Source organism: Rhamphochromis longiceps, linkage group LG16 (genome assembly GCF_057381845.1).
Source record: "Rhamphochromis longiceps isolate RC_006_pf linkage group LG16, R_longiceps_female_GT1.1, whole genome shotgun sequence".
Classification (NCBI taxonomy): domain Eukaryota; kingdom Metazoa; phylum Chordata; class Actinopteri; order Cichliformes; family Cichlidae; genus Rhamphochromis; species Rhamphochromis longiceps.
In genome coordinates, this window is record NC_140572.1 from 8,136,143 (window position 1) to 8,160,489 (window position 24,347).

General features: G+C 39.8%; 2 protein-coding genes across 6 annotated transcripts in view; one reads left to right on the forward strand and one right to left on the reverse strand.

Moving 5' to 3' along the window:
* The window catches only part of cryl1 (crystallin, lambda 1), a 28,301-nt gene extending 26,193 nt beyond the window's left edge, over positions 1-2,108 (reverse strand). Inside the window, exons 1-2 of one of the 2 annotated variants that reach the window (XM_085385650.1) lie at positions 1,965-2,108; positions 1,098-1,205 (exon numbers count right to left, since the gene is read on the reverse strand). In XM_085385650.1, the coding sequence (XP_085241776.1) occupies positions 1,098-1,205; positions 1,965-1,990 (134 nt within the window). In that variant the 5' untranslated portion in view covers positions 1,991-2,108. The remainder of the gene's footprint in view (positions 1-1,097; positions 1,206-1,964) is intronic. The other variant, XM_085385651.1, reaches the window with a different exon arrangement.
* A 283-nt stretch (positions 2,109-2,391) lies between these two features.
* ift88 (intraflagellar transport 88 homolog) lies at positions 2,392-24,270 on the forward strand. Of its 4 annotated transcripts, none has more exons than XM_085385646.1 (24): positions 2,392-2,587; positions 2,810-2,872; positions 3,073-3,132; positions 3,396-3,449; positions 3,572-3,635; positions 3,887-3,956; positions 4,717-4,807; positions 5,350-5,454; positions 5,956-6,058; positions 6,853-7,199; positions 7,270-7,340; positions 7,460-7,546; positions 8,208-8,313; positions 9,679-9,765; positions 9,939-10,125; positions 11,396-11,504; positions 12,093-12,243; positions 12,632-12,747; positions 13,103-13,155; positions 13,274-13,339; positions 13,452-13,558; positions 15,893-15,965; positions 22,418-22,525; positions 23,613-24,270. In XM_085385646.1, exons 1-24 carry the CDS (start codon positions 2,507-2,509, stop codon positions 23,732-23,734), a joined length of 2,481 nt encoding a protein of 826 aa, XP_085241772.1. In that variant the 5' UTR covers positions 2,392-2,506; the 3' UTR covers positions 23,735-24,270. The 4 variants fall into 4 exon arrangements, 3 of the variants coding, with proteins under 3 accessions (XP_085241772.1, XP_085241773.1, XP_085241775.1); XM_085385647.1 differs by having other exon boundaries at positions 8,208-8,307; XR_014908041.1 differs by lacking the exons at positions 15,893-15,965; positions 22,418-22,525; positions 23,613-24,270 and adding exons at positions 13,751-14,141; positions 14,347-15,880.
* The last annotated feature ends 77 nt before the right edge of the window (positions 24,271-24,347 follow it).

Sequence of the window (24,347 nt, forward strand, 5' to 3'; positions counted from 1 at the left end):
TTTAGACTAAGTGACGGTTTATGAAAACAGGGCACACAACAGAGAGCAGTCTAGCTTGTTCAGCAGGAAATCACTCACAAAGGGCCCCTGAAATTTAATTCAATGACACCCTCTACTGTTCATATAAACAAATACGTCTCCAACGGGCTGAGTGATAGGTAGTGGCATGTACTTAGGGGGCAATCGTGGCTCAAGAGTTGGGAGTTCGTCTTGTATTCGGAAGGTTGCCGGTTCGAGCCCCGGCTCGGACACTCTCGGTCGTTGTGTCCTTGGGCAAGACACTTCACCCGTTGCCTACTGGTGGTGGTCAGAGGGCCCGGTGGCGCCAGTGTCCGGCAGCCTCACCTCTGTCAGTGTGACCCAGGGTGGCTGTGGCTACAATGTAGCTGCCATCACCAGTGTGTGAATGTGTGAATGACTGCTTTAGTAAAGCGCTATACAAATACAGGCCATTTACCATTTACTTAATTCTCAGATGTGCTAATACAATTGAGCATGTACTTAGAGGGAGAGTTACATTCATGAAATACTGGTATAGAGATTAAGGTATTAAGGTTTTTATAGCTTAAGGCACTGTGACTTTCTACAGCACTTTCATTAAAAACTCAGCGTCATTCCACAGTAATGTTTAACCACTAATAGCCAGGCTGTGAACATGTGTTTATTCGTATGTGCTCACAGTAGGAGCCAACTGCTGATCATGGGGTATTCATATATGTCTTCTCTGTAAGCACTGAAAGGAAGAACAGGTTACATTTTAGACAGACTGTCTCTAACTCATCAGGGCAGAGAAGCCCTTAGTGTCAATGTTTCCTTTAGGTTTTGCAGGCACCAGACAATAGTTTAGCTTCTGTAATGTATATTTTTATATTTTTGATGATATATATATATATATATATATATATATATATATATATATATATATATATATGTGTGTGTGTGTGTGTGTGTGTGTGTGTGTTTTTGTTTTTACTTAGAATTACATCTGGGTTAAAAACAAATTTCTGTTGACGATAGAGGTATAATAATGCAGTTAAGACTGAAGAAGTTTGTCTGTGTAACCCAGATGGGTCTTTAAGTTGAGCAGTAGAACTCACTTGATCTCTGTGATGGCCTTGGTAGACTGTCCTGGTTGGTTGTCATAGATCTTCACATTGTAGCCTCCACTGACAAACAACATAGCCCAGGAGCGGCCTATCAGCCCACTAGGGAAGAAAATCACATGGTAACAGACATAAAACATAAACCCCAATAAGCAGACTTAAAAAACAAAATCAAAGCAAGGGCTGAATGTTGTTTTTCAGTAAAGTCCAGTAAAATCACACAGCAGTAAAGTGCTGACAGTGTGCCTGTCTGCTTGCTGACACCAGCTTCATTTTCCTGTCTTCCTGTCATGTTTTGACATGTAACCAGAAGTGAAGTGTAAATCCACTGTGAATGTTTTCTCAATCCCTTCGCCATCCATCTGAATATTATTGCAATGTTAACACACAAAGATTACCCCCTAAAACGTATGGCAACATAAGTGAAGAACTGTGAGGTTCAGTGCTTGCTTTGCAAGTTTAAGAGAGGTCACTTCAGAGGCACTGCCATGTTTAATGAACAGGGTTCAGAAGACAGGTTCAATTTAAAGCCTCTAAAATCACACAGCTATAAACCTTCACGCTGTCGTGAAGGTTTGTTTATAACGTGTCTGTAATAAACAGGATTATTCACAAATTCATTCTGACTGAAAACACAAGACAAGCGTTCATTCAGAACAGTCCTGTTTATGTCGTGAGCAACAGTATGATGCACACAATGCAGTCACCAAAATAAAATTACATGCACTGATACTGCAAACTACAGCTTTCAACCAGTTTTTCATTCAACAAAGCAACTTTCGTTTCACCTTCATGAATATAGGTCAGGGCTAGCACTGTTGCATCATTTTACAACGCAAAATACATTGTTATCTCGCTCACCTGCCAATCACAGTTATAATCTTCATGTCAGAAACGTTATAATGTTTTGACACCAGCTAAAACTTAACTTACAAGCTTTCTGTTGCGCCGCCCACCTTGACAGTCACGCTGACCGTGGTGTACGGTGACTTAGAAGGACCAAAGAAGGCAAACGAGCGCACAAAGCTTGTTTTGCTTGAAATGAGCAATAAAGAAACCCACAAACTATTAATTGTAACTTTTTATAAATAATAAATACTATGTATGTAATTATTTAAAAATAATTTTGAGAATATGAAGAAGAAATAAGTTGTAGCGTTGTAGTGTATCCTAGCAACGAACGAGCGCAACTTCAACCAATTAGGTTGAGGCCAGACGATGATGGACGCGTGAAAAACCAATCAGAGGTTTGAAAAGGAAACTGTCCCGCCCGTGCCGCGTTGAATTGTGGGACGAAATCCTAAAAGGACAACAAAATATTATCAGTTATCGCGCATAGAAAACTGTTTGTTTGCCACACATTGAGGATTATTTTCATACACTACCTTTCCGGAGAAACAGAAATGGAACATGTGCATCTGGCTGTGGAGGAGGACGACCTTTATTCGGGTTACAATGATTATAATCCGACATTTGACTCGGAGGTAAGTTAACCGCTAACCTAACACTACATTAGCACATTGTTTCTAAGCGTATAGAAAATCAACTTTGAAAAATTAATGTTGGTTATATGAGGTCGAGATAGTGGCATGGCGAAAGACTAATTACTTCAAAGTTTTATTTCAAAATTGTTTGTGTAAAAAATGTCTGCTCTTCCGTCGGCCCACTATGTAAAAAATGAAGACTAATTGTTGACTAATTTTAAGGAGCTGGAGAATGATGTGGGCTTCCAGCAAGCAGTGAGGACAAGTCATGGAAGAAGACCCCCGGTAAGTGCCAAATACTCTGTGTGTGTGTGTGTGTGTGTGTGTGTGTGTGTGTGTGTGTGTGTGTGTGTGTTTGTTTGTTTGTTTGTTTGTTTGTGCGCGCTTGTGTGAGTGAATGAGTAAGTAAGTGGGAGAGAGAGAGGGGTTTTCTGGAGGTGTATAAATCGTTTAACTACTAATATATCATGTCTTTAATTTTCTAGATGACTGCCAAGTTTCCTGGCACTCCCATTGGACCTCGATCTTTAGCTTCTTCTTTTGGCGTAAGTACAATGAAATAAAATGATCCTTTAAAAGTGAAACATTTTTGAATGAGCACAACAAATACAGATACCTCCTTCAAAGTGCAGTTCTTTGTTGAAAGTTGCTCAGATTAAATCAATGATCAGTGACAAGATGTGCAGCCAATGGTGATTGTTTCATTACTGTGAAGCATTTATGTGGAACGTTTTTTTCATATCTACATGTTAAAAAGACCTAAATTATTGTTATTGATTACAATATTAATACTTATTGTTTCACAAAGGCTCGGCTTCATATGGCCTCTTCAATGGGACGACCCATGACTGGAGCTGTACAGGTGAGAAGTATTATTGAACAATCAAATGTGCAAATAAGGTCTTGCATAGTTTTGTTAGATTATTTTTTTTATAATTAGTGTTTACTATATATGTATTTTTTGTTATTTTGCAAATGTACCAGGATGGGTCAGCCCGTCCAATGACTGCCGTCAAAGCAGCAGGTTACACCTCCTCCCTGAGTCGTGGTGAGTTTAAAGTTGTCTGTTTCATCTATTGTCTTTTGCGTGTCGATAATGATTTAAAAGTTATTATTGTATACTTCAGGAATAGGTACAGTTGAGTGTTTCTAACGTAAAACAATAAAAATAAAAAAATTGCATTTTTTTGTTAATATAAACCTCTGTGCATTCTTGTAAGGACATATTTATAGATGCAAGTTTTGTGTCTTTCCCCTTGCAGTTATATAGTGATGAATTGGTATGATTTATATTTTCAGGCTCAGCCTTTGACCCTCTGGGCCAGTCCAGGGGTCCTGCACCTGCACTCGAAGCAAAGAATGAGGATACGTAAGTTATCACTTTAGACTGCTTTGTTTCAGTGTGAAAATGCTATGCAGTACACTCACTCTGCAACTTCATTAGGTATGCCTGTTCAACTGCTCTTTGATGCAAATATCTAATCTGCCAGTCTTATGTCAGCAACTCAGTAAATTTAGGCACATAAACATGGTCAAGATGACCTGCTGAAGTTGAAACCTTGCATCCGGGAAAGAAATGTGATTTAAATGACTTTGAACGGGGCATGACTGTTTGCTTGAAACAGCCTGGTTTGAGTTTGAGTGTTTAAAAAACTGCAGATCTGTTGGGAGTGGCAATTTTCTAGTTGAAATTGTCGTGCTGATGCTGCTTTGAGATGATAGGAAGGTAACAGACAACCACTCTTTACAAGCAAGGTATGCAGAAGAGCATCGCTGAATGCACAGCACATCAAAACTTAAAGCAGATGGGCTACATCAGCAGAAGACCACGCCATGTGACCCTCCTGTTAGGTAGTACAGGAAGCTGAGGCTACAGTTTAGAGGGTCACTGAAACTAATAGAATAGATTAGAAGAACAGAAAGAAAGCATCGCTTGTGAAATTCTGATTGTAGGGTCACAATTTGGCATAAGGAACACAAAAACATTTCGCCATCCTTCTTCGCACCAGTGGTTCAGGCTGGGAGTGGTGGTGTAATGGTGTGGGGGATATTTTCTTGGCACACCTTGGGCCTCTTATTACCAGCTATTATAAACTGACAAATGTTTCACTCTCATCATGTTCTTGCAGGCCTGAGGAGAAGATCAAAATCTTGGAGAAGAAAGTGAATGACCTGATAGAGGAGAGCTGCATGGCACAGAGCATGGGAGCCTTACAAGTGGTCAGCCTTTCACTCTTTAACAAACTTTTTACTAATGTTGACTGTCTGGATTTAAAGAGAAGGCTCTCCAAGTGGGGCAGTTTGTCATAATTCATTTTTAACTGTGTCAGCTCTCTCACAGTAGTATAAAAATGTAAGCAGTATAAAAACTGCTTACATTTCTACCAGAGTAATACCTAAAACGGCTGTTAGGACAAAGTACTTGAAGTTTATCAACCTTCCCATTTCCAGTGGTTTTTCATACATGAGGAAAATTGGTCTAATATTTTACAGGCAATGTGTTATGTCACATAACAGCAGTGTGTGGTTTGCTGTGATTTCTGAAAAATTAAAAGAGCTGTTTTTAAAAATATTGTTATTACAGGTAACTTTCATCTTGTGGAAGGCCAAGGCCTTTTTGGTCGGCACCAGAATGTCTAATGGGCAGGAAAAACTTGTTACATCATTGCAGCAGAGTGTTTATTCATAATTACTTCTGATTATTACCCAGAAGTGGCTTACTTGCTGTGTGTGTTTGTGTGGGTCTGTGTCTGTGTCTACAGGCCCTTGAAAAAGCCAAAGAGGCAGGGCGGAAGGAGAGAGCCCTGGTCAGACAGAGGGAACAGTCTGGCAGTGCAGACCATATAAATCTAGACCTCACGTACTCTGTAAGTCAGGCTGCTGTATGCTTGTTCTACACTCTGCACTCATGAGTAATGATTTGCTTTCTAAAAGAACAGTCTGGTGTTGATTTTCTTTTGAAAAAACTACTTTTTAATGCCTGAAAAACCAAACTGATAAGTGATAAGTAAAAATAAGCAAGAGAGGGTTTTTTTTCAGTCAAAAATAAATCAAAGTTGTACTTTTCATTTAAAATGCTCCATATCCTCCTGGTCTACAATAACTGTAGAAATAAACCACAAGTGCTTACTCAGTAGTGTATGCAAAATCTGTTCTTATTTATCTCATTCAGAGTAAATTATTATTATTGTTTCATATTAAAATATTAAAGTAAATCATCTCAGATGTTTGTGTTCATGGCTCAGCTATTTAGGAAGGAACAGCTCGCGGAAGACAGATACAATTTAAAGTTTGTTTTTGAGAATCAATTTCTAACATCAGTTTTTAATTATTTTATTTAGAAATATTAAATGTTTCTCCCATTACAGGTTTTGCTCAACCTTGCCAACCAATACACAAACAATGAAATGTACCCAGAGGCCCTGAACAGCTACCAGATCATTGTGAAGAATAAAATGTTCAGTAACGCAGGTGAGCAGGCCGCTCAGCTTCACACTCACTGCTGGTGTACTTAGAATGTGGCAGCCCTTGTAAATACAATCATGTGAAAACGAAGTTTTATACACCGCATGAAAGCTTGTGGAATACCTTCAGCAGCAGCAACTTCAAGTAATATTTATCCCAATGACTTTATCAGTGTTTCCTGTTGTTGTTGAGGAATATTGGCTCACTGTTCTTTACAACATTGCTTCAGTTCCTTCAGGGTTTCAGGCATTCATTTATCCACAGCTTTCTTAAGGACCTACCACAGGATTTAAATCATGTTGAGGTCTGCACTCTGACTCGTTTATTGCAGCGTGTTGATTCTTTTCTTTTTTTAGTCATTCTGTTATAGATCTGCTTGTTTTCATGGGATCATTGTCCTCCCCATGACCCAGTAACACCCACGCTTTGCAGGTGGCCTCACGTTTGACTCGACAATACTTTGGTATAAAGACGCGTACATGGATGTCTCAATGAGTGCAAATCTAAGCTATGCTCTTCTTGTAGAAACGTATATCGAAGCCATACTAGATCAATCATTTTCTAATTGTACTCTCATGAGCTTTAACATGATAACTGAGGCCTGTAGACTCTGAGGTGTAGCTCTTGGTGTATTTTTGCAGTATCTTGGATTTTTACTGCTGGGAAAATTGTGGCATTGTGTTAAATAGTCCCAGATCACTGACACATAAGAAAAAAGTCATGTTTCATACATTGTAAATTCTTTGTTGTATCGCTTGTCTTGTGGTTTTTCCGTCAAACTATGCATGCTGCTGTTCCAGGCCGCCTGAAAGTCAACATGGCCAACATCTACTTTAAACAGAAGAACTATCCTAAAGCCATCAAGTTCTACCGAATGGCGCTGGATCAGATAACAAATGCCCACAAAGAAATGAGGATCAAGATCATGCAGAATATCGGTGTAGTGTTTATCTGCATGGGCCAGTACACAGATGCCATTACGTCTTTCGAGCACATCATGAGCGAGAGTCCAAATATCAAGACAGGCTTCAACCTTATCCTGTGCTACTATGCTATCGGTGACAGAGAGAGGATGAAGAAGGCCTTTCAGAAGCTCATCTCTGTTCCTCTGGGCATTGATGATGAAGACAAATACATCCCTTCCAATGTGAGTGATATTTTATTACAGCATTTATTATTATTTCATTAATTAAGTCTAGTTCTGCCAACTCTTTCAGGAAGACACCAGCTCCAATATGGTCATTGAAGCCATTAAAAATGACAAACTTCACCAGATGGAGAGAGATCTGTAAGAAGATATTCACAACACAAACCCAACTCTGTCTTGCTCCATCAGTCCTCTGTGTTACTCCCCCCCCCCCCCCCTTAATTCACCTGTTCCTCTGACTTCCTGTATGCTGTTCATAGAAAAACCCTGGCTGAGAAATACATCATGACAGCAGCCAAGCTCATTGCCCCAGCGATTGAGACTTTGTTTGCTACTGGATTTGACTGGTTTGTTACTGCTGTCTTTTTCTTTGCATCTAAAGACTTTAATGTGAGCATGGTATGTTTGTTTGTCATTGAATAACTGAAAATTGTGACAGTGCCTAAGTGTTGTATAATTACAGTTCATTTACGATTACATAAATGTCCCAACTTCATTGCTTGAACGTTTAAAAAAAAAAAAAAGCTCAAAGACTGCCCTTAGAGGGAGATTGTAACAAGAAGAAGGTTTTAATTGTTTGAGTCTTCCAGTGGCTCTCGTTTCTTTAGTGGTGGTGTGAGGGACTTTCCAAAGTTCCTTTACTTGCCTAAACTTCTCTGCACACTAGTTTGATCACATTTTCTGAACATTTTTCTGGAGCAGACTGACAATAAACCTCAAGCTCTACTATTATTTCGACAATTTCTCTCCCTAATGCTTTCTTATTTAGGTTTTTAAATGAACAATACATGTTGAATACTCGTAAAAGTACTCGACATGTGCATTGATGTGCACTAATGCACATTAGTATGTTGGAGAGGACCATTTCAATATTGAGAAACATAAGTCAAAATCAAACAATTGCTTAATTATTCTCCATTTATGCACCTGCTGTTTACAGTGATCAATCGAATGCTGGCATTTGACACGTGAAGATAGTGAATGTATGTTTTCTTTTTCTTTTTTAAGGTGTGTCGACATGGTGAAGAGTTCTCAGTATGTCGAGCTTGCCAATGATTTAGAGATCAACAAAGCCATCACCTACCTCAGACAGAAGGACTTCAAACAGGTGAGAGTATCAGCAGCATTAAGGGTACTTCCTTCTTTTCTGGTCTGTGTATACACCTTCCACTCTTAATAATTTGCTGCCAAACTAAATTTTAGACCATAATAAGACATCAAAATGAGGCTTTAGTAGCTTCCATCATATGTGGCTGTCATGTAAATTGATACCTTTGGTAATATTTGCCAAACCGAAAAAGTCGATGCGATTAAGTAAGGATCACACGCATTCAATTTATGGAAGTGTAATTCCCTTAAAACATGTGAAACCTGTTCTTCGTTATCCGTTTACATTAATTTGTGTTTCCATCTTTTTCTTTTCTTTTTATAACAATGTTGTAATACTGTTGCTCAGCACTATTCATACGTGTGCGTTTTCTCTTGTTGAGGCTGTTTGAACAGAGCTCAGTGTCCGACTGAGTATTTCATCTTCTCATTGTCTTTTTGCTTTTGTTTCCTCCCCATCTGCATGCCTAAGGTTGAGGTATGTCTGCCTTTCATTCCCATGTCCACATTTAGATTGTACTGGGTTTGTCCCCCTTAACTTGTTGCTTCATAAGGACGTCTTTTACCCAAATAATGCCACTGCAAGGAGACGTTTGTGAGGCAGTTATTGGTTTAGGCCCCACAGACTGCTCAGGAAAATCTTTGTGCTGAACGTATTCTTTGTTAATAATAATATCCAACTGAACAGTGGAGGACATGCAGCCATGTGTGGAGCTGCTTTGTGGCTAAGATTAAAGGACTCACTGTAGTAACTAACTATCTTGTAACCGCTGGTTTTACATCTGATGCATGCTGTGGTGCTTTTACAGTATTTACACACAGGAGTGTTGGTGATGTAACTGGTGGTCATCTGTGCAGCTGTAGCCAAGCTGGTGATTTGTGAAAATGCTAATCCTTACTCACTAATACAGTTGGGAAATTTTCCCCAGGATGTAACATACTCACAGAGACAGTCAGTTAGACAAAAAGGGGAAAGGGACTGACTTTAAACTTGCAAAGCATTATATTTACTTCACCAGAGCACAGCACACAGTGAAGGTGACGCATAAACAGATGTAAGGAATGAAGCAGAATTACAGCTTACCTTCAAATGTTCTTAGAAAAAAATGCCAAAATGTCCAAGTATCTTCACCATAAATGTGAAGATGCATATGTAATTTATCAGTGATTGGCTATTAATGGTTAATAATATTGTCGTTGATTCTTTGACTAACAATTCAGTAAATTTATGTGTCTTTTCTATGTTTCTTTGTGTGTTACATGCTGGGGAAATACGCTTGTACTTAAAATATCATTTATTACTGAGAATGCTGTACTGGAGGAGCTTTAGTACAGAGTGTTACCCTGATTGTAATGAGTTGTGTGTTTTCAGGCAGTGGAAACATTGAAGGCATTTGAGAAGAAGGACAGCAGAGTGAAGAGCGCTGCAGCCACTAACCTCTCTTTCCTCTATTTTCTGGTAAGAATCTCTTGATTATAAAATAACATTAGACTGAAAAGTTCTGAAAATTTAAAACACTTAAAATCAGCAAAATATTTGGAGGTTTGCTGTTAAAGAAATGTAATACTAAATGTTACTGTTGGGAGATGATTGAACAACCATATTCTCTTCTCTTGTAATTTCCCTAACAGGAGAAAGACTACGACCAGGCTGACCGATATGCCGACCTTGCTATGAATGCTGATCGTTACAACCCAGCAGCACTTATCAACAAGGGCAACACGGTGTTTGTCAAACAGGACTATGAAAAGGCTGCAGAGTTCTACAAAGAAGCACTGAGGAATGATTCCTCGTGCACCGAAGGCCTTTACAACCTGGGTAAGTGCTCCTTAACTGCAGCTGTAATGCGGTAGTAGATAAGCAGGAGGTTTGATGTATTGCGCAACAACAATTGGACGTGCAAGAATCATTTGGGAATGAACAACAAGAGCTTGCTGCACTCTGAACTGTGGTCTGTTAATATTTGCTGCAAGCACTGGTTGAACTTTAAATTCAGACTCTTGACTGTTAGGAAAATATAGTGAGGCCATAAGTGCCCTGTCTAAATCTCTGTGTATCTTCATCCAGCATTCTGCTATGAGTATCAGAATATTGGCTGAGGCTACATTGAGAATAAGTGTGGACACAGCATGACCGACTCTATTGGAATGTGCACAAATACATAAATAACAAGAAGCACTTAGAGCACAAACCTCCCCCAGGGCAGCTCACTCTCTGCGAAGTATTTACTTTTAATTGTATTGTATTTTGTGTTTAAAGATTATGTAGGAGTAGGTAATGGATAATTGGCATTGATTTATCAATACGTGGACACAAATAACCTTATTTTATTATATAATAATATACTACAGCATGTTTCTAACCAAGTAGGCAGCTCATTTTCTTTCTCTTGACAATACTTTCTTTAAAGATAGCATGCATTTTTGGGTCAATTTGAAAGAAAGGCAGATGCAAAATTGAGGTCAGAGGTCAAATGTGACATATTTGGATGCAAACTATAATGTGAGATTTAAAATTCCCATATACCATTTTATAAATGTTTTTAATACAAACAATTGCAGTAAGAAAAATAGTTTTAATTACCTCTATCTACTGTTATTACTTTAACCTTCAGATCAAGCTATTGACCTTAAAGGAGAGGTCAGAGGTCAAATGAGACATGATATTTGAAAGCTTCATGGGTACTTTCTGTTGACAGTACACACCACAGTTGTCAGAATCTTAGTTTCAGTTATCAGGCTAACATTAGTTAACATAACTTATCAGGCGTTTTGGTCTGTTTTCAGCCAATAAATCTTTAAGTTCACCTTGAAGACCTTGGTTGATGTTAACGAAATTTAAATGGTTTGTTAATATGACCCGACTCTACACCTATACAAAGTTTTCTCAGAATTCATTTAAAACCTTTGGAGCTATCGTATTCACAGACACGGTAGCTCTTTAAACAACAGCATCCAAATTTTAAAGTCATCTTAAGTAAAAGGTATCGCTGGAATAAAACTACACCAACATGTGGTATATATGTGTGATTATTATTAACATAGAGGCACAGTTACGTGACTGAATTTTCCCCTAAACCTTGTTCCAGGTCTGACTTATCAAAGACTGAATCGCCTAGAGGAGGCTCTGGACTGCTTCCTGAAGCTCCATGCCATTCTGAGGAACAGTTCCCAAGTCATGTACCAGCTGGCCAGCCTGTATCCCACTGCTAACAAGTGCTATGTGGAGATGGTTTTATCAGCGGGCCAGTACAATCGCCCAATATTAGCTATTTGTTCTTCTATTGTTATCGGCATTTGTAAGAGACAATCAATGAAAATTAGAGAAGTAAAGAAGACGTGAGAGAAATGCCATTACAAAGTGTCAAAGTCCATTGATGTTGCATAGTTTGTTCACCAGGGGGCACCATACGATGCCCCTGTTGCCAACAACATATTTAGAAAGACACAAACACAAAAACCAGCTGATCTGAGCAGAGTAAGGCAGCCTTTACTCCTAAACATAAATCTGTTTGGTTTCTTTGCTGTGTGTGAAAGAAAACATTTTTAGACGATATATTGGAATATCTGAGTTCTAAATCGCCAAATATCAGTATATAGTCTGATATAGTCTTAAAAATACTGTGTCAGACAGGCTCTAGTGATCGTTTGTATGTCACACAGATGATCTGTTTTTACTCGTATGTACTTTAGGGTTTGTTGGAATGTGTTCATTCAGGGATTCGAGCCTGTTTGTCCATATATCATCACATGAGCATCTATTAGTTCTTAACACTTTGATCCCAGCTATGAGCTTCTAGAAAATCCCGAACAAGCAATCGAGTGGCTAATGCAGGTCATCAGTGTAACTCCCACAGACGCCCAGGCACTGGCTAAGCTGGGAGAACTGCATGATGGCGAGGGGGACAAATCCCAGGCTTTCCAGTACTATTATGAGGTACCAGAAGCTTAATTTCATGGCGGGGGGTTTTCTCTCTAAATTACACTGTACAGAAGTTAACAGTATATTTTTTGTCTGTGGACCCATTGTAAAAAACAGCAATTTGTACAATGAAAAAATTGTTTGTTTTTTTTGTCATTTTTTTGCTCATCTGTTAGTTAATTATGTTAGAGTAGTATGAATGACCATGATGGAGATATTTAGCAGTACAAAAGGCTGTAAAACTTCTCAAAGTGCAGATAAAAGTAAAAGATTTATGCCCTTCTTCACATTATCTAAACACAGGCCGGATTGGACCCTCTGCTGTCCTGATCCTGGCCCCCAGCCCCTACTTTTGACACCACTACTTTAAGCTAACTAATGTTGTTACGTTGTTGCTGTCCAGTCCTTTAGGTACTTTCCCTCCAACATCCATGTGATTGAGTGGCTCGGAGCTTACTACATTGAGACACAGTTCTGTGAGAAAGCCATTCAGTACTTTGAAAGAGCCACGCTAATACAGTAAGTAACTACTATTTAGATTATTTTAAACAGATAGCACGGATGGGTTGGTAAAAAATTGTAAGTTCACACTCTAAGGTTTTTATGGAAGCCCTTTAAATGAGTTTCAAACTTAAATGAATGTGAAAGCCTCTCGTTTTATATGGAACTGTTGCAGAAAAAATTAGTGAAGTTGTTTCACATTCTCTAATCTTGAGGCACATAGTTCCACCTTTTTTGTTACGTGGTATCAATTATTAAAATATATTAACTATTTCAGTGTGGTACTGGCATACTGATATGAGGTCAGCAAAATGATTTAAGTCAGGTGTTGGTTTGTGTGTTTATATTGATCAGATGTGTTTCTGCTCCTCAGACCAACTCAGGTGAAGTGGCAGCTAATGGTGGCAAGCTGCTACAGACGAAGTGGTGAGAAAAACACGTTTCGCCTCAGCTTGCATGGCAATAAAACAACAAAGCAAAGTTGCAATGTGAGCTAGCAGAGTTCATTTCATTTTTTTGTTCTTTTTCTTTTCCTCTTTCACAGGAAACTCCCAGAAAGCACTGGAAACTTATAAAGAAATCCACCGAAAGTTTCCAGAAAATGTGGAATGTAATTGATCCAGCTTGTTACGCAGTTTTCAACGGAACTCTTGACCAGCAACAGATGGTGCCCTGATCAGAGTGTAAAATTAAAGAGTGTATGTGTGTGTTGTTTGGTGCAGGCTTGCGTTTCCTGGTGCGGCTGTGCACAGATATGCAATTGAAGGAAGCCCAAGACTACGCCACCAAACTGAAGAAGGTAGAGAAGATGAAGGAAATCAGAGAGCAGGTATTCTGTCAGACATTTCTGAGTAAATAAACTAATGATCTGTTTGGCAGATCTCAATTCTACATTTAATAAAAAAAAGACTTGAAAATAATTTGCAGAAACCCCCCCACAAAAAGTTCACTAACAAAGATAGAAATAAAATGGAATTGATTTTTAATAATAGTGACACACACACATATTTATAACATATAGATCCATCGAGGCTGGGGTCTATCACACCAGGCAAGACCCCAGGTGCAGGCTGTGTAAAGATGCCCCTGAGACAATCCAGCACATAACAGCAGGGTGGAAGATGCTAGCAGGCAAGGCATACATGGAACGCCATAACCAAGTGGCCGGCATAGTATACAGAAACATATGTGCCAAGTATGCCCCCTCAGGGTGGTGGAGAATGACTGAGCTAAGATCCTGTGGGACATAGTGGTGGTAGACAAGAAGAAGAAGACAGCCGTAGTGATAGATGTAGCTATACAGATTGACAACAACATCAGGAAGAAGGAACATGAGAAGCTGGAGAAGTACCAAGGGCTCATAATAAGTGGTCCGAGTGGTAATCGGAGCGCTCGGTGCAGTGACCCCCAAGGTAGGCTCCAGCAGATCCCAGGAACAACATCCGAGATCTATTTGCATGAATTAAACTCCACACACTCCACTTTGTTTTGTATAAGTGGGTCCATCTGATGCATGTTAACATGCTGCCTGATGAATTACTTGCGTATTTTGCAGTTGTACATTAGAGACCTTTCGGGCACTTTCATCAATCATCTTTTCATCACTTTTTTTAACAGAACCCTGACGTCTGTTCCTGGATGAGCGCTCGCTGATTTAAAACACGCGCGTTTCCTTTAGATGCAACGTTGGACCGTGGTCACTGCAACTCTGCAGCTGCATGAAAAACAGCTGTTTTTCGTCTCTATTTATTTTCCATGAATCAAACAGATGCTGTACAGCTGTTTAACACCTGGCTGATAGTAATCTCGGGTCTTTTTCAAAACAGCTTTAGTGTTTGGAGAGCTGTTCTCAGGTCTGATGCCAGAGCAGTTTGAGTTGTTCAGTGTCACATGAAACGTCAGAATGAATTAGAAAAGTGGTCAGTGGTTTGAATATAAGCAGCCAAAGGGATCAATCTCATTTTCTGTGATGGTTAGCATAAAGCCTGTGTTTTCTTTCCCAATCTAAACCTAGATTAACTCAAGACCCAAGTCATGGAACCACATTACATAGGCCAACAATGTTGCTTGTTTCTAATTGGATCTTATCCCACTGCTTGCATATGATCAATAGAATATCCTGGTTTACTTATGCTGTATTAATATTGTTCTTAATTTCTGGGTTTAAGCGCACTGCTGATGATGAAGATTACAAATAACACAGAATGGGACCTTTCGCACATTTGTCTGTGAAGAAAAATATTTTTAGGTGTTTTACCAATGCAGTACTCCAAGACTCTGATCACGGGAATGTTCTCATATCCTGTTTATTATGAATAATAGCTGAGTAAGAAAATAATCAGCTAACACTGCATCTTTTGAATAACTTCTGCAATGCATTGTTCCTTATATGTAATTATTATTTAATGGCTTCTAAACAACACACTTGTGATACATAAACTAGAGGTGGTTTGGGATCAGTGAAGATTTGAAGAAAGCCAGAGTAACAGAGCCGTGTGCCTTGGTCGTGTGGAGTGATATATCAAAGCCAGGAACAGATTAGACCGATGAGTTCGTCAAATAACAACCAGCTGCTGTTGGAGCAGAGAAACAGGCCTGCAGAGAATGATGGAGGGTTGACTCGTTAATCCCCAAATTCTTCAAACTGAAAAACAGTGGAAAACAACCGATCCCACTGATAAAACAAACTGCACGGTGCATGACACGAGGACTGAGAGGATAGCAATAACCGAAATCTAATATATGAGCTCGACGTTGGCTTTGTGTGGTTGTTTTTCGTGGCATCATATATCCTTGTTTTCATTTCTTTTCCTTTTTTGTCATCATCTTTAAAACTAACTGCTTATGGTTTTAGTGATTCTGCAGAGTACTCCCCTGACTTTATGTAAGGCTTGTTTACATGTAACATTTTTATGGTATGTAATATTTTTTGCGCATTAATGTCACATTCCGTTGAATATTGGGGCTTATCTTTTTGCCAGATTGTTTTCATAGCAAAAAAATGTACTTTGTTTATGAAGCACAGTGTTTATTGAAGCGCTGTAATCTGATTGGCAAAACTGCGTTTTGAAGTCAAAGACATTTAGAACACATTTAGTGTTATTTGTGTCCCTGCCCGCAATTTCTCTCATACGCCACCCTTTTCTCTTATTTCCCTTTGCAGAGGATAAAATCGGGACGGGAAGGCAGCGCGAGAAGTCGAAGAGAAGGCAGAGAGAGCAGTGCAGGCAGCGCTGGTGAGTCGGTTGTTGTTTTTCAAATTAGGTCAACAGATTACCGCCGCTGTTATTTGCAACTGAGTCCAGAGTTGTGCGTCCACACATCATCAACCTATAGTGGTGTAAATAATTATTCGATCTCCATTGCTTACTTTAGAAAGATATTAACGGTCTCTAATTTTTATGGTAGTTTAATGGAAAGAGAGAGAATATCAACCAGAGTTCAAGAAAAAAAAACTTGTATAAAAGTTATAAATTAATTTGCATGTTACTGAGTAGAAATATTTGATCCCTACAACTGCAACAGAATTCTGTCTCTCACAGATTGGGATCAATCAATTACAAATACTCCTGAGCTCAGTTTGTGTATAAAGCACACCTGTCCACAGAATCAGCTTCTTCCATTCCAGCCTCACCACCACCACCATGGCTGAGGCCAGAGAGCTGTCAGAGGTTGTCAGGGACAAAATTGCAGACCTGCACAAGACTGGAATGAGCTACATGACCGTAGCTTATAAAGCTGCTGGTGTGATTATTTGGAAATGGAAAAAACATAAAATAACCATCAGTCATTCTCAGTCTGCAGCTCCATGCAAGATGTTGCCTCATGGAGTGAGGATGGTGATGAGGCGGTGGATTACCCCAATATTACATGGGAGGAGCTTGTTAACGATCTGAAGGCAGTCGAGACCGCAGTCTCCAAGAACACCATTAGTAACACGCTGTGTTGTAATGAACTGAAATCTTGCAGCGCTCAAGAAGGTCGTTTTGCTCAAGAAGGCTGTGCAGGCCAGTCTTGAGTTTGCCAGTGAACATCTAAATCATGTTGGGGAAAAGTGCTGTCGTTAGATGAAACCAAAATCAAGCTCTTTAGCATCAACTCAACCCTCTGTGTTTGGAGGAAATGTAATGCTGGGTATGACTCAAAGAACATCATCCCCACAGTCAAGCACACATTGTGCTTTGGGCTGTTTTTCTGCTAAGAGCACAGGACAACTTCACTGCACTGAGGGGCCAGTGGACGGGGCTGTGTACCGTAAAATCTTGGATGAGAACCTCCTCCCCTCAGCCAGAGCACTGAAGATGAGTCATGGATGGATCTTCCAGCATGACAATGACCCACAACGTATCGCCAAGGCAAGGGTTTCACCATCAAGTACTTAGTAGGTGTTATGCTTGAGGATCAAATACTTGTTTAAGTCAGTGACATGCAAATCAATTTATAACTTTTATATAATGTTGGGGTTTTTTGTGGATTTTTGGATTTTGTTGACATTCTGTGTCTCCATGGAAACAAGCAAACATACAGATTCAGCAGGTGATCAGATAGTTACTTTCCCCCATTGTATCTGTGTTGCGGTGTTAATAATGCAGATGTCAATAAGTATGTAACTGTGCTGGTGATGTGGCATCAAACAACTGTGGATCCCCCAAATCAGCCAGCAGAGAGACAGAGAGCCACACATCTGTCTGTGGCATCTGTCCACAGACTGTGCTCTCCATGTCCTCTATCCATGTTCTCTCTGCTCAGACCTTACATCATTAAGGATTTAAACTTACACTTGTTTTGTGTTGTACTGCAACACAAAAGGCACACTGAGCTCCCAGAATGAGGCACATCTATAAAAATCTTATTAGAGTCACATTGAAAACCATCTCCATGTGTGGGTTTTGGTGTAATTTCAAGTTAAATGAACATACAGTACAGGAACATCTGTGAACTTTATTAGGCGTAGGTTTTTTTCATGGCAGCTTGAGCTAAACCAAGATTTTAGTTTGAGAAGTTTGCTCACATAAATATAATTTTCATAAAACATTGTAATGGTTCTGATGCCTCTTCTATAACGACGATCGTCGTCATGATTTTGATCATCAGATCCACTCTTTTATTTTTATGTCTCACTGCTTCTTTCTGTCTCTCTACCTGTTGTTCACACATGCTGCAGCAGGCATCTCCACACCTGTCCTCATCTCTCCTAAGAAGTCCAGCGTTATGGGTATATGTTTTCAAACACCACACTGAGGCCTGATCTGCTCAGACCTCCTCATCCTGCTGGATCCTGCAGGATGAGGAGGTCTGAGCACTCTGTGGGATTAGTGGACTCTGAAGAGGCTGAACATTCAGTACAGATCCCCATCAAATACAGACAAATAGGCTGGCTGTGGCACTGGAAAGCTGGACCATGAGCAAATTTCAAATGTAATCCATACAAACCAGAGAGCCTCCAGAAAGTGTAACAAGGCCCAGCTTTTCCATGCTGTGCAGCTGAACGTCTCTAGCAGGCTCCTGTAGTCGAGTTGTATTCATATATGAGTTTGTGTAACGGACACCTGTTAATGCGCTTGCTGCTCTCTCCCGCCAAGGCTTCCATTAGTCCTCTGTGTCGTGATAAATTAGATTAGGACTTTTCATCTTCCCATAGCTTAGTGGTGCCAGAGCCTCCAAATGCATCTGTTAAAATGAACACACACGGTTGCTGGAGACTGTCCATCACAGCCTTGCTACTTCAGTCTTTCAGATGCTTAAATATTGGTTTGAACGTTTAAATTGTTGAACTAAAACCCAGATCCTTTTCTCATTTTCTCATGGTGCACAAGATGAGGTCAAAGCAGGTGAGAGAAGCGAGGTTGTAAACCGCAGACACATTTATTGTCATCATCTTTCATTGCAAGTGGCAGACTTTTTTGCTACTCTCTGTGCTGTAAGACCTTCAGTCTAGCTCTGTAATCTCTCCTTCCTTCTCATCTTCTTCTCTGGATCTTCTGTCTTCATCTGTATTCCCTCTCTGCTTCCTCTTTGCTTCCCAGTATCTCAGTCTGAGTCTAAACACTTCAGTCCACTACTGGACTCGGGGAGAGGTATGTAAGACTGTGACTTTCAGGCTATGTGCCTGTAATTCTGGCCATTTGTAGTTGAATAAACTGGGGCTTGTTTCTTTGCTCAGTTCATTCAATTCAATTCAATTTTATTTATCTAGTGCCAAATAGAGCAGGGCGATATGGCCAAAAATATTTATCACGATATATATTTGAAAATTTGCGATAACGCTATAACTGACGATATAATTGATGCGAGACAAAATACAACTCCACAACATTACTAGCGCAAAAAGACAACCTATCATTTATTTTCACTTAAAAATTAAACAAGAAGCTGGTTTTTATGTACATTAAAAGCTTTATAAAAATGTAACAGTGCAAATGCAAATTCCTTGCTGAAAGTTTAACCAAAAGGCATTTCCAGTAGAAATGGGCTGACATATCCTGAGCATAACCATGTATAATATCCACTGAAGTTAAAAAGAGGTGCTTTGCAACATTAAACTGCAGTGTGCAGTACGTATTTTTCGGACCATAAGGTACACGGGATTATAAGGCACATTAAGCGAAACAAAGCAGTCAGATAAATCAAACTTTATTAAACTCATTCTTCTTGCTTCCTCCACTTCTGTACCATTGATTCATTAATGTTGAATTCTCTGGCAGCTGCTCTATTCCCATGTTGTTGCAGTATATTAATGACTAACCTCGTATTGTGGATGGATTATCTCAGTTGTTCTCCTGACTGAAGTTTGGTCCGTTTACAGCATCCTGCCATGCGATTGCATTTGTCTCTAACCATGAAGAACCTTCACGTTAACTTTTATAAGTGGAAAAGTGTTAGTGTTTGTCCTCCAGCTTCACTGTGTATGTTATGCTAACATAGCTGTGTTGCTAGCGATCACGTAGCACATAATTATATACCAGCTAGCCCAACTTCAGTAACATGCTTAGGTAACTAGCGAAACTAGCGAGCTAACTTCCGCTAGCTTCCTGCTAGCTTCTAACTCCGTTAAATGTAATACATTTTGTTTTCATGGATGCCTGGAAGTTAAACTTCATAGTTACACCTGGTAAAGCAGCAATGCTGATCGTTTTATTAAAGATGAAAGAATTTAGACAGTTTTTAATTCTTAGTGATGCTGCAGTGTTCGTTTGACCTGAAGCATACGGAGTTTAGGACCCAGATTACTCCCAGATTTAAGAGCATCTTAGTCCGACAAATACGACAATAACGACGGCCGCTTGCATGTTCTGCAAAAAAATGTGCTTTGTCGTGTATCTGACGGACAAACACCAAACCAGTTCCACATCACTGAAGTTGCACCATTTTTACAAACCAATTCTGGTTCATCTGTTTCACTCAACAATCGGCCATGTGCGTATGAAAACAAAGGCACTGCGCATGCGCGTTTTACTCCCATTCTATCGCGATATTTCATTTTCCTATCGTTGCCTAACATTATACCGGTATTACCGTGAACGGTATAATATGGCCCAGCCCTAGTGCCAAATCACAACAACAGTCACCTCAAGGCGCTTTATATTGTACGGTAGATCGTACAATAATACAAACAGAGAAAAACCCAACAATCATATGACCCCCTATGAGCAAGCACTTTGGCAACAGTGGGAAGGAAAAACTCCCTTTTAACAGGAAGAAACCTCCAGTAGAACCAGGCTCAGGGAGGGGCGGGGCCATCTGTGAGCCAGAGATTAATAACAAGTATGATTCAGTGCAGAGAGGTCCAGTAACACATAATGAGTGAGAAAGGTGACTGAAGAAGAAATACCCAATGCATCATGGGAATCCCCTAGCAGCCTACACCTATTGCAGCGTAACTAAGGGAGGATTCAGGGTCACCTGATCCAGCCCTAACTATATGCTTTAGCAAAAATGAACATTTTAAGCCTAATCTTAAAAGTAGAGATAGAGTAGAGATGTTTCAGAAGTTGTTACATCTGTAGTTTGCCCTCAAATGCACAGTCAGCTCACCTGCCAATGAGCTTTAAGAGCCAAAACAGCAAAATTCACATAAATTAGACTAAGGGAAGCTGTGTAGCAGCAACAGCATGTTTAGGTTTGTACTGTGAGTCTCTGCTGTGAAATCTTAAGATGACCTCTGATAAAGTTCTTCAGTCAGGCAAAGGTGTCTGCACATACAGGTGATTCTCTTCTACGGAGCATTAGCATCAGACCTATTTTATTTTTAATTTTATAAGAGCTCCTGTCATTAGAAATCTTTTAAGTGATTAAAACCATCTGAGTGAAGCACTGCAAGGCACGCATAGCAGAAGTGAGTTTCCCAAGTGAAGAAGAAAAAATGGACCTGATCCAGAAATCGTTTGACAGGCAGCCGTGATGTTGGACTGTGCTCATTTTTTGCACTGAAAGGAGGAGGAGGAGGGGAGCGAGCACTCAGACGGCTCCGAGATATTCGGGGAAAACCCTCTCGTTCACCTGAGAGTTTTCCATCTTTTCTGTAAAGTCTGCGTATTGTGTGGTCTCGTGTGTCTGCAGGTCTTCAGCTCTCTCGTGACTGACGTGTGAGTCTGGTGGTTTGTTTTCTCACGTTTCCACAGCTGTCGTTCTGCAGTCTGAATCTGGTGAAACGCAGTGGCAGAACAGGAGAGAAGTGTGTCGAAACGTGGGGATTTTCTAACCTGTGTTTTCTATCATGTGTGATGTGCCTTTTCAAACGTAAATGATATGGTTGGGTTAATGTACCTGAACTTTTTTTCAACATATCTTTAATAAGAAAAAATAGTTAAAAGCCAGAAAGTTGCGTCATCTCTATTGATCTCCATCTCCTTGCAAAAATAAAGGGTTATTTGTGTTTCAGAGGTGTATAAAACAAGCCTATAACGTCTTTAATTGTGGAAACTTCTGTTGCAGCTCCTAGCTTCTAGCATGTGTTGTGTAAACTAAAAGAGAAATGCAAACGAAACTGTCCAAGAAAGGAAGGCAGGGGGGAAACGTTGATTTTTCCAACCGAGGTCTCAGTTTGCCAGCAGTTTGAGATTTTTTTGGGACTATGAGGGGAAGGTGGAATATCAGGCCTCCTTCCTGTTTTTCAGCTTTCTGCTGCCGATCCCCTAAGGTTTCCAAGGCTACCTGGCAGCCAGATGTTGGCTGCTGCTGTCTGCAGTCATGTCTGTAATTCATATCACTACACGCCCCTGTCAGCCTGTCATATAAGCCTGGAACACACATGTGCACATTATCCAGCATATTCATTACATCCTGTCAAAAGTACCTGAGTGTGTTGCATATTAGTGTTGCATTTTAGCAGCTGGTCAGTAGGCATGTTCGACCGCGCCATGTTTTCACAAAAATCGTCCATTATTGTACAGCAAGTCGTACATGTCAGTGATATTTAGTGACTGTGATTTCACATTGGAGGAATGCTTTTTCTGCACACATTCAGCCAATGTCAGCGAGATACTTGGGCCATGAAAAAGACATTTTGTACGTGAAAGTGTGCAAGAAAACTTTGCACGTCTATATTCAGTCGCATGCAGGCCACAGACAGAGGCACTGCTGTTTTAAACAGCTTAAACATTTAAACAGCTTTTAATAGGATTTTGAATGTGAGTATTGCTTTTAAAAAAGATCATGAGTCAGCAGGTGTGTGCTTGTTTTTGTACAGACAGTGGTCGCAGCAGCAGCAGCACCAAAGGAGAGCGTCTGAGCACCAAAATGAGGTCACTTCCTGGTTCAAATGAACCTTATGAAGCCAGCAGTCCAAAAGAACTGGGTGAGGAAACCATATTTTTCTCTGCAGTTAATGATATAACACCTACCTAACTATCTTATGTCTTTGAACTTCATGTGTTGTGCAAGACATACGTGCCTGTTTTAGAAAAATATGAGTAAATATATAACCACACAGATGGTTTATGGACATCTTAGTTCAGTTTCATTTCATTTAGTGCTGGAACATCATCTACATGGATGGCTGAAATTCTGATAATTTAGCCATCCACATTATGAGTCGCAGTGAGCTGTAGTGTGAATGTTAGATTGGAAAAGATCGAAAAGCACTCAGGCATAGAAAAAAGTGCTTGTGTGAATGGGTGACTGAATTCTATAAAGGTCTTTGAATGGTCCAGTAAAGTAGAAAAGAGCTGTATTCGTGTATCTATTTAGAGTTCAAGCCCATGTTGAAACACATTCTGAGGTTTAGATGATCATAAAGATATTATCAAAGGTTTTTCTTTGTCTGCAGCACACAGCGGATAGTCCTCTGCAGATAAACTGCATGGGTTGTCATTTAAGTATTGGGCCGCACCTCTAATCTTTGAATTCAGGTGTTGTAAGTCCCTTTGCCTCAGATGTATAAAATCTAGCACCTGGCCGTGCAGCCTGCCTGTTCAAACATTTGTGCATGAATGAGACGTTCTAAAGCGCTCACTGTAATAGGATGCCACCATTGCAACAAGTCAGTTTAGCAACCGCAGCAACTCAGCCAAGCAGTGACACACCACGAACAGAGCAGGGTCACTGAGTATAAGGGAAAAGAACAACTTGAATAATGTATCCTTAAATGCAATTCATTGCAGCTGTTTAAAAATGGAACAGAGTAATATTTATATCAGTGTTTTTAAAATATGAACCTGTGCAGACTTAAATGTTGAAAGTTATCTTAACTCATCTATTTAGAATGCCAAAAAATGCAGTGAAATTGTCTGTGCACACGATCTCACTCTGCAGCGCTCCTTGAGAAAAACACACACAGAAAAAGAACGGCATTGGTAGAAAGGATGTACAATGTTGACATTATGTCTCTATCGGGATACAGCGTCCCAAACTATTTCATCACAAGCTGTTCCTCCTGTGTGTAGATGCGTCTTACGTGGACCCACTGGGGCCTCAGATGGACAGACCAAAGACGGGAGTCAAGAAGCGTGTGGAGGATGACGACTTTGCAGATGAAGAGCTAGGAGACGACCTGCTGCCAGAGTAGCTGCATTAGCACAAGGCTATCTCTGTTTGTAAGTCAAGCTTCACCACAGGACGTTTTAAACTCACGTTCAGCAGATGTTTATTTACATCTGTTGGTAATCCATGATGGTCCAGATGCTCTTTCACACTGAACATCTTTACCTGACATCTCAGTCCTTCGTCAAATGAAAATGTATCTATTTCTAAATGTCCGTGTGGGAAATGAATGCCTCTGTACGTGATAGGAATGCTGGTTACATGACAGTGTGAGACACCTCAGACAGCTTTGTTCTGGCTCTTAAGTCCAGCACACGGGGTTTCAAAGAAAAGGACATACTATTCCATACCATACTATTACCCTGTATCTTTGAGCTCATTGCTAAAAATTGGAAAACATTTCACCGTTCTGATGCTTTTAAAGGCAAAGGTTTGTGATTCATCTGTTCCAGATTCTGTTTCATGTTCTGCATTTTGTAATTATTCTATTGTATTTATTATTTTTTTATTTCTTCATCTTTATGTCTTTTATTGTATCATTAAAAGAGAAACTATTTCATTAAGGAAATAATGTTGAGTCTGAGTATCAATGTGACAGTTTGTTAAAACTTTAAAACAAAGTGCATGGGTAAAACTAG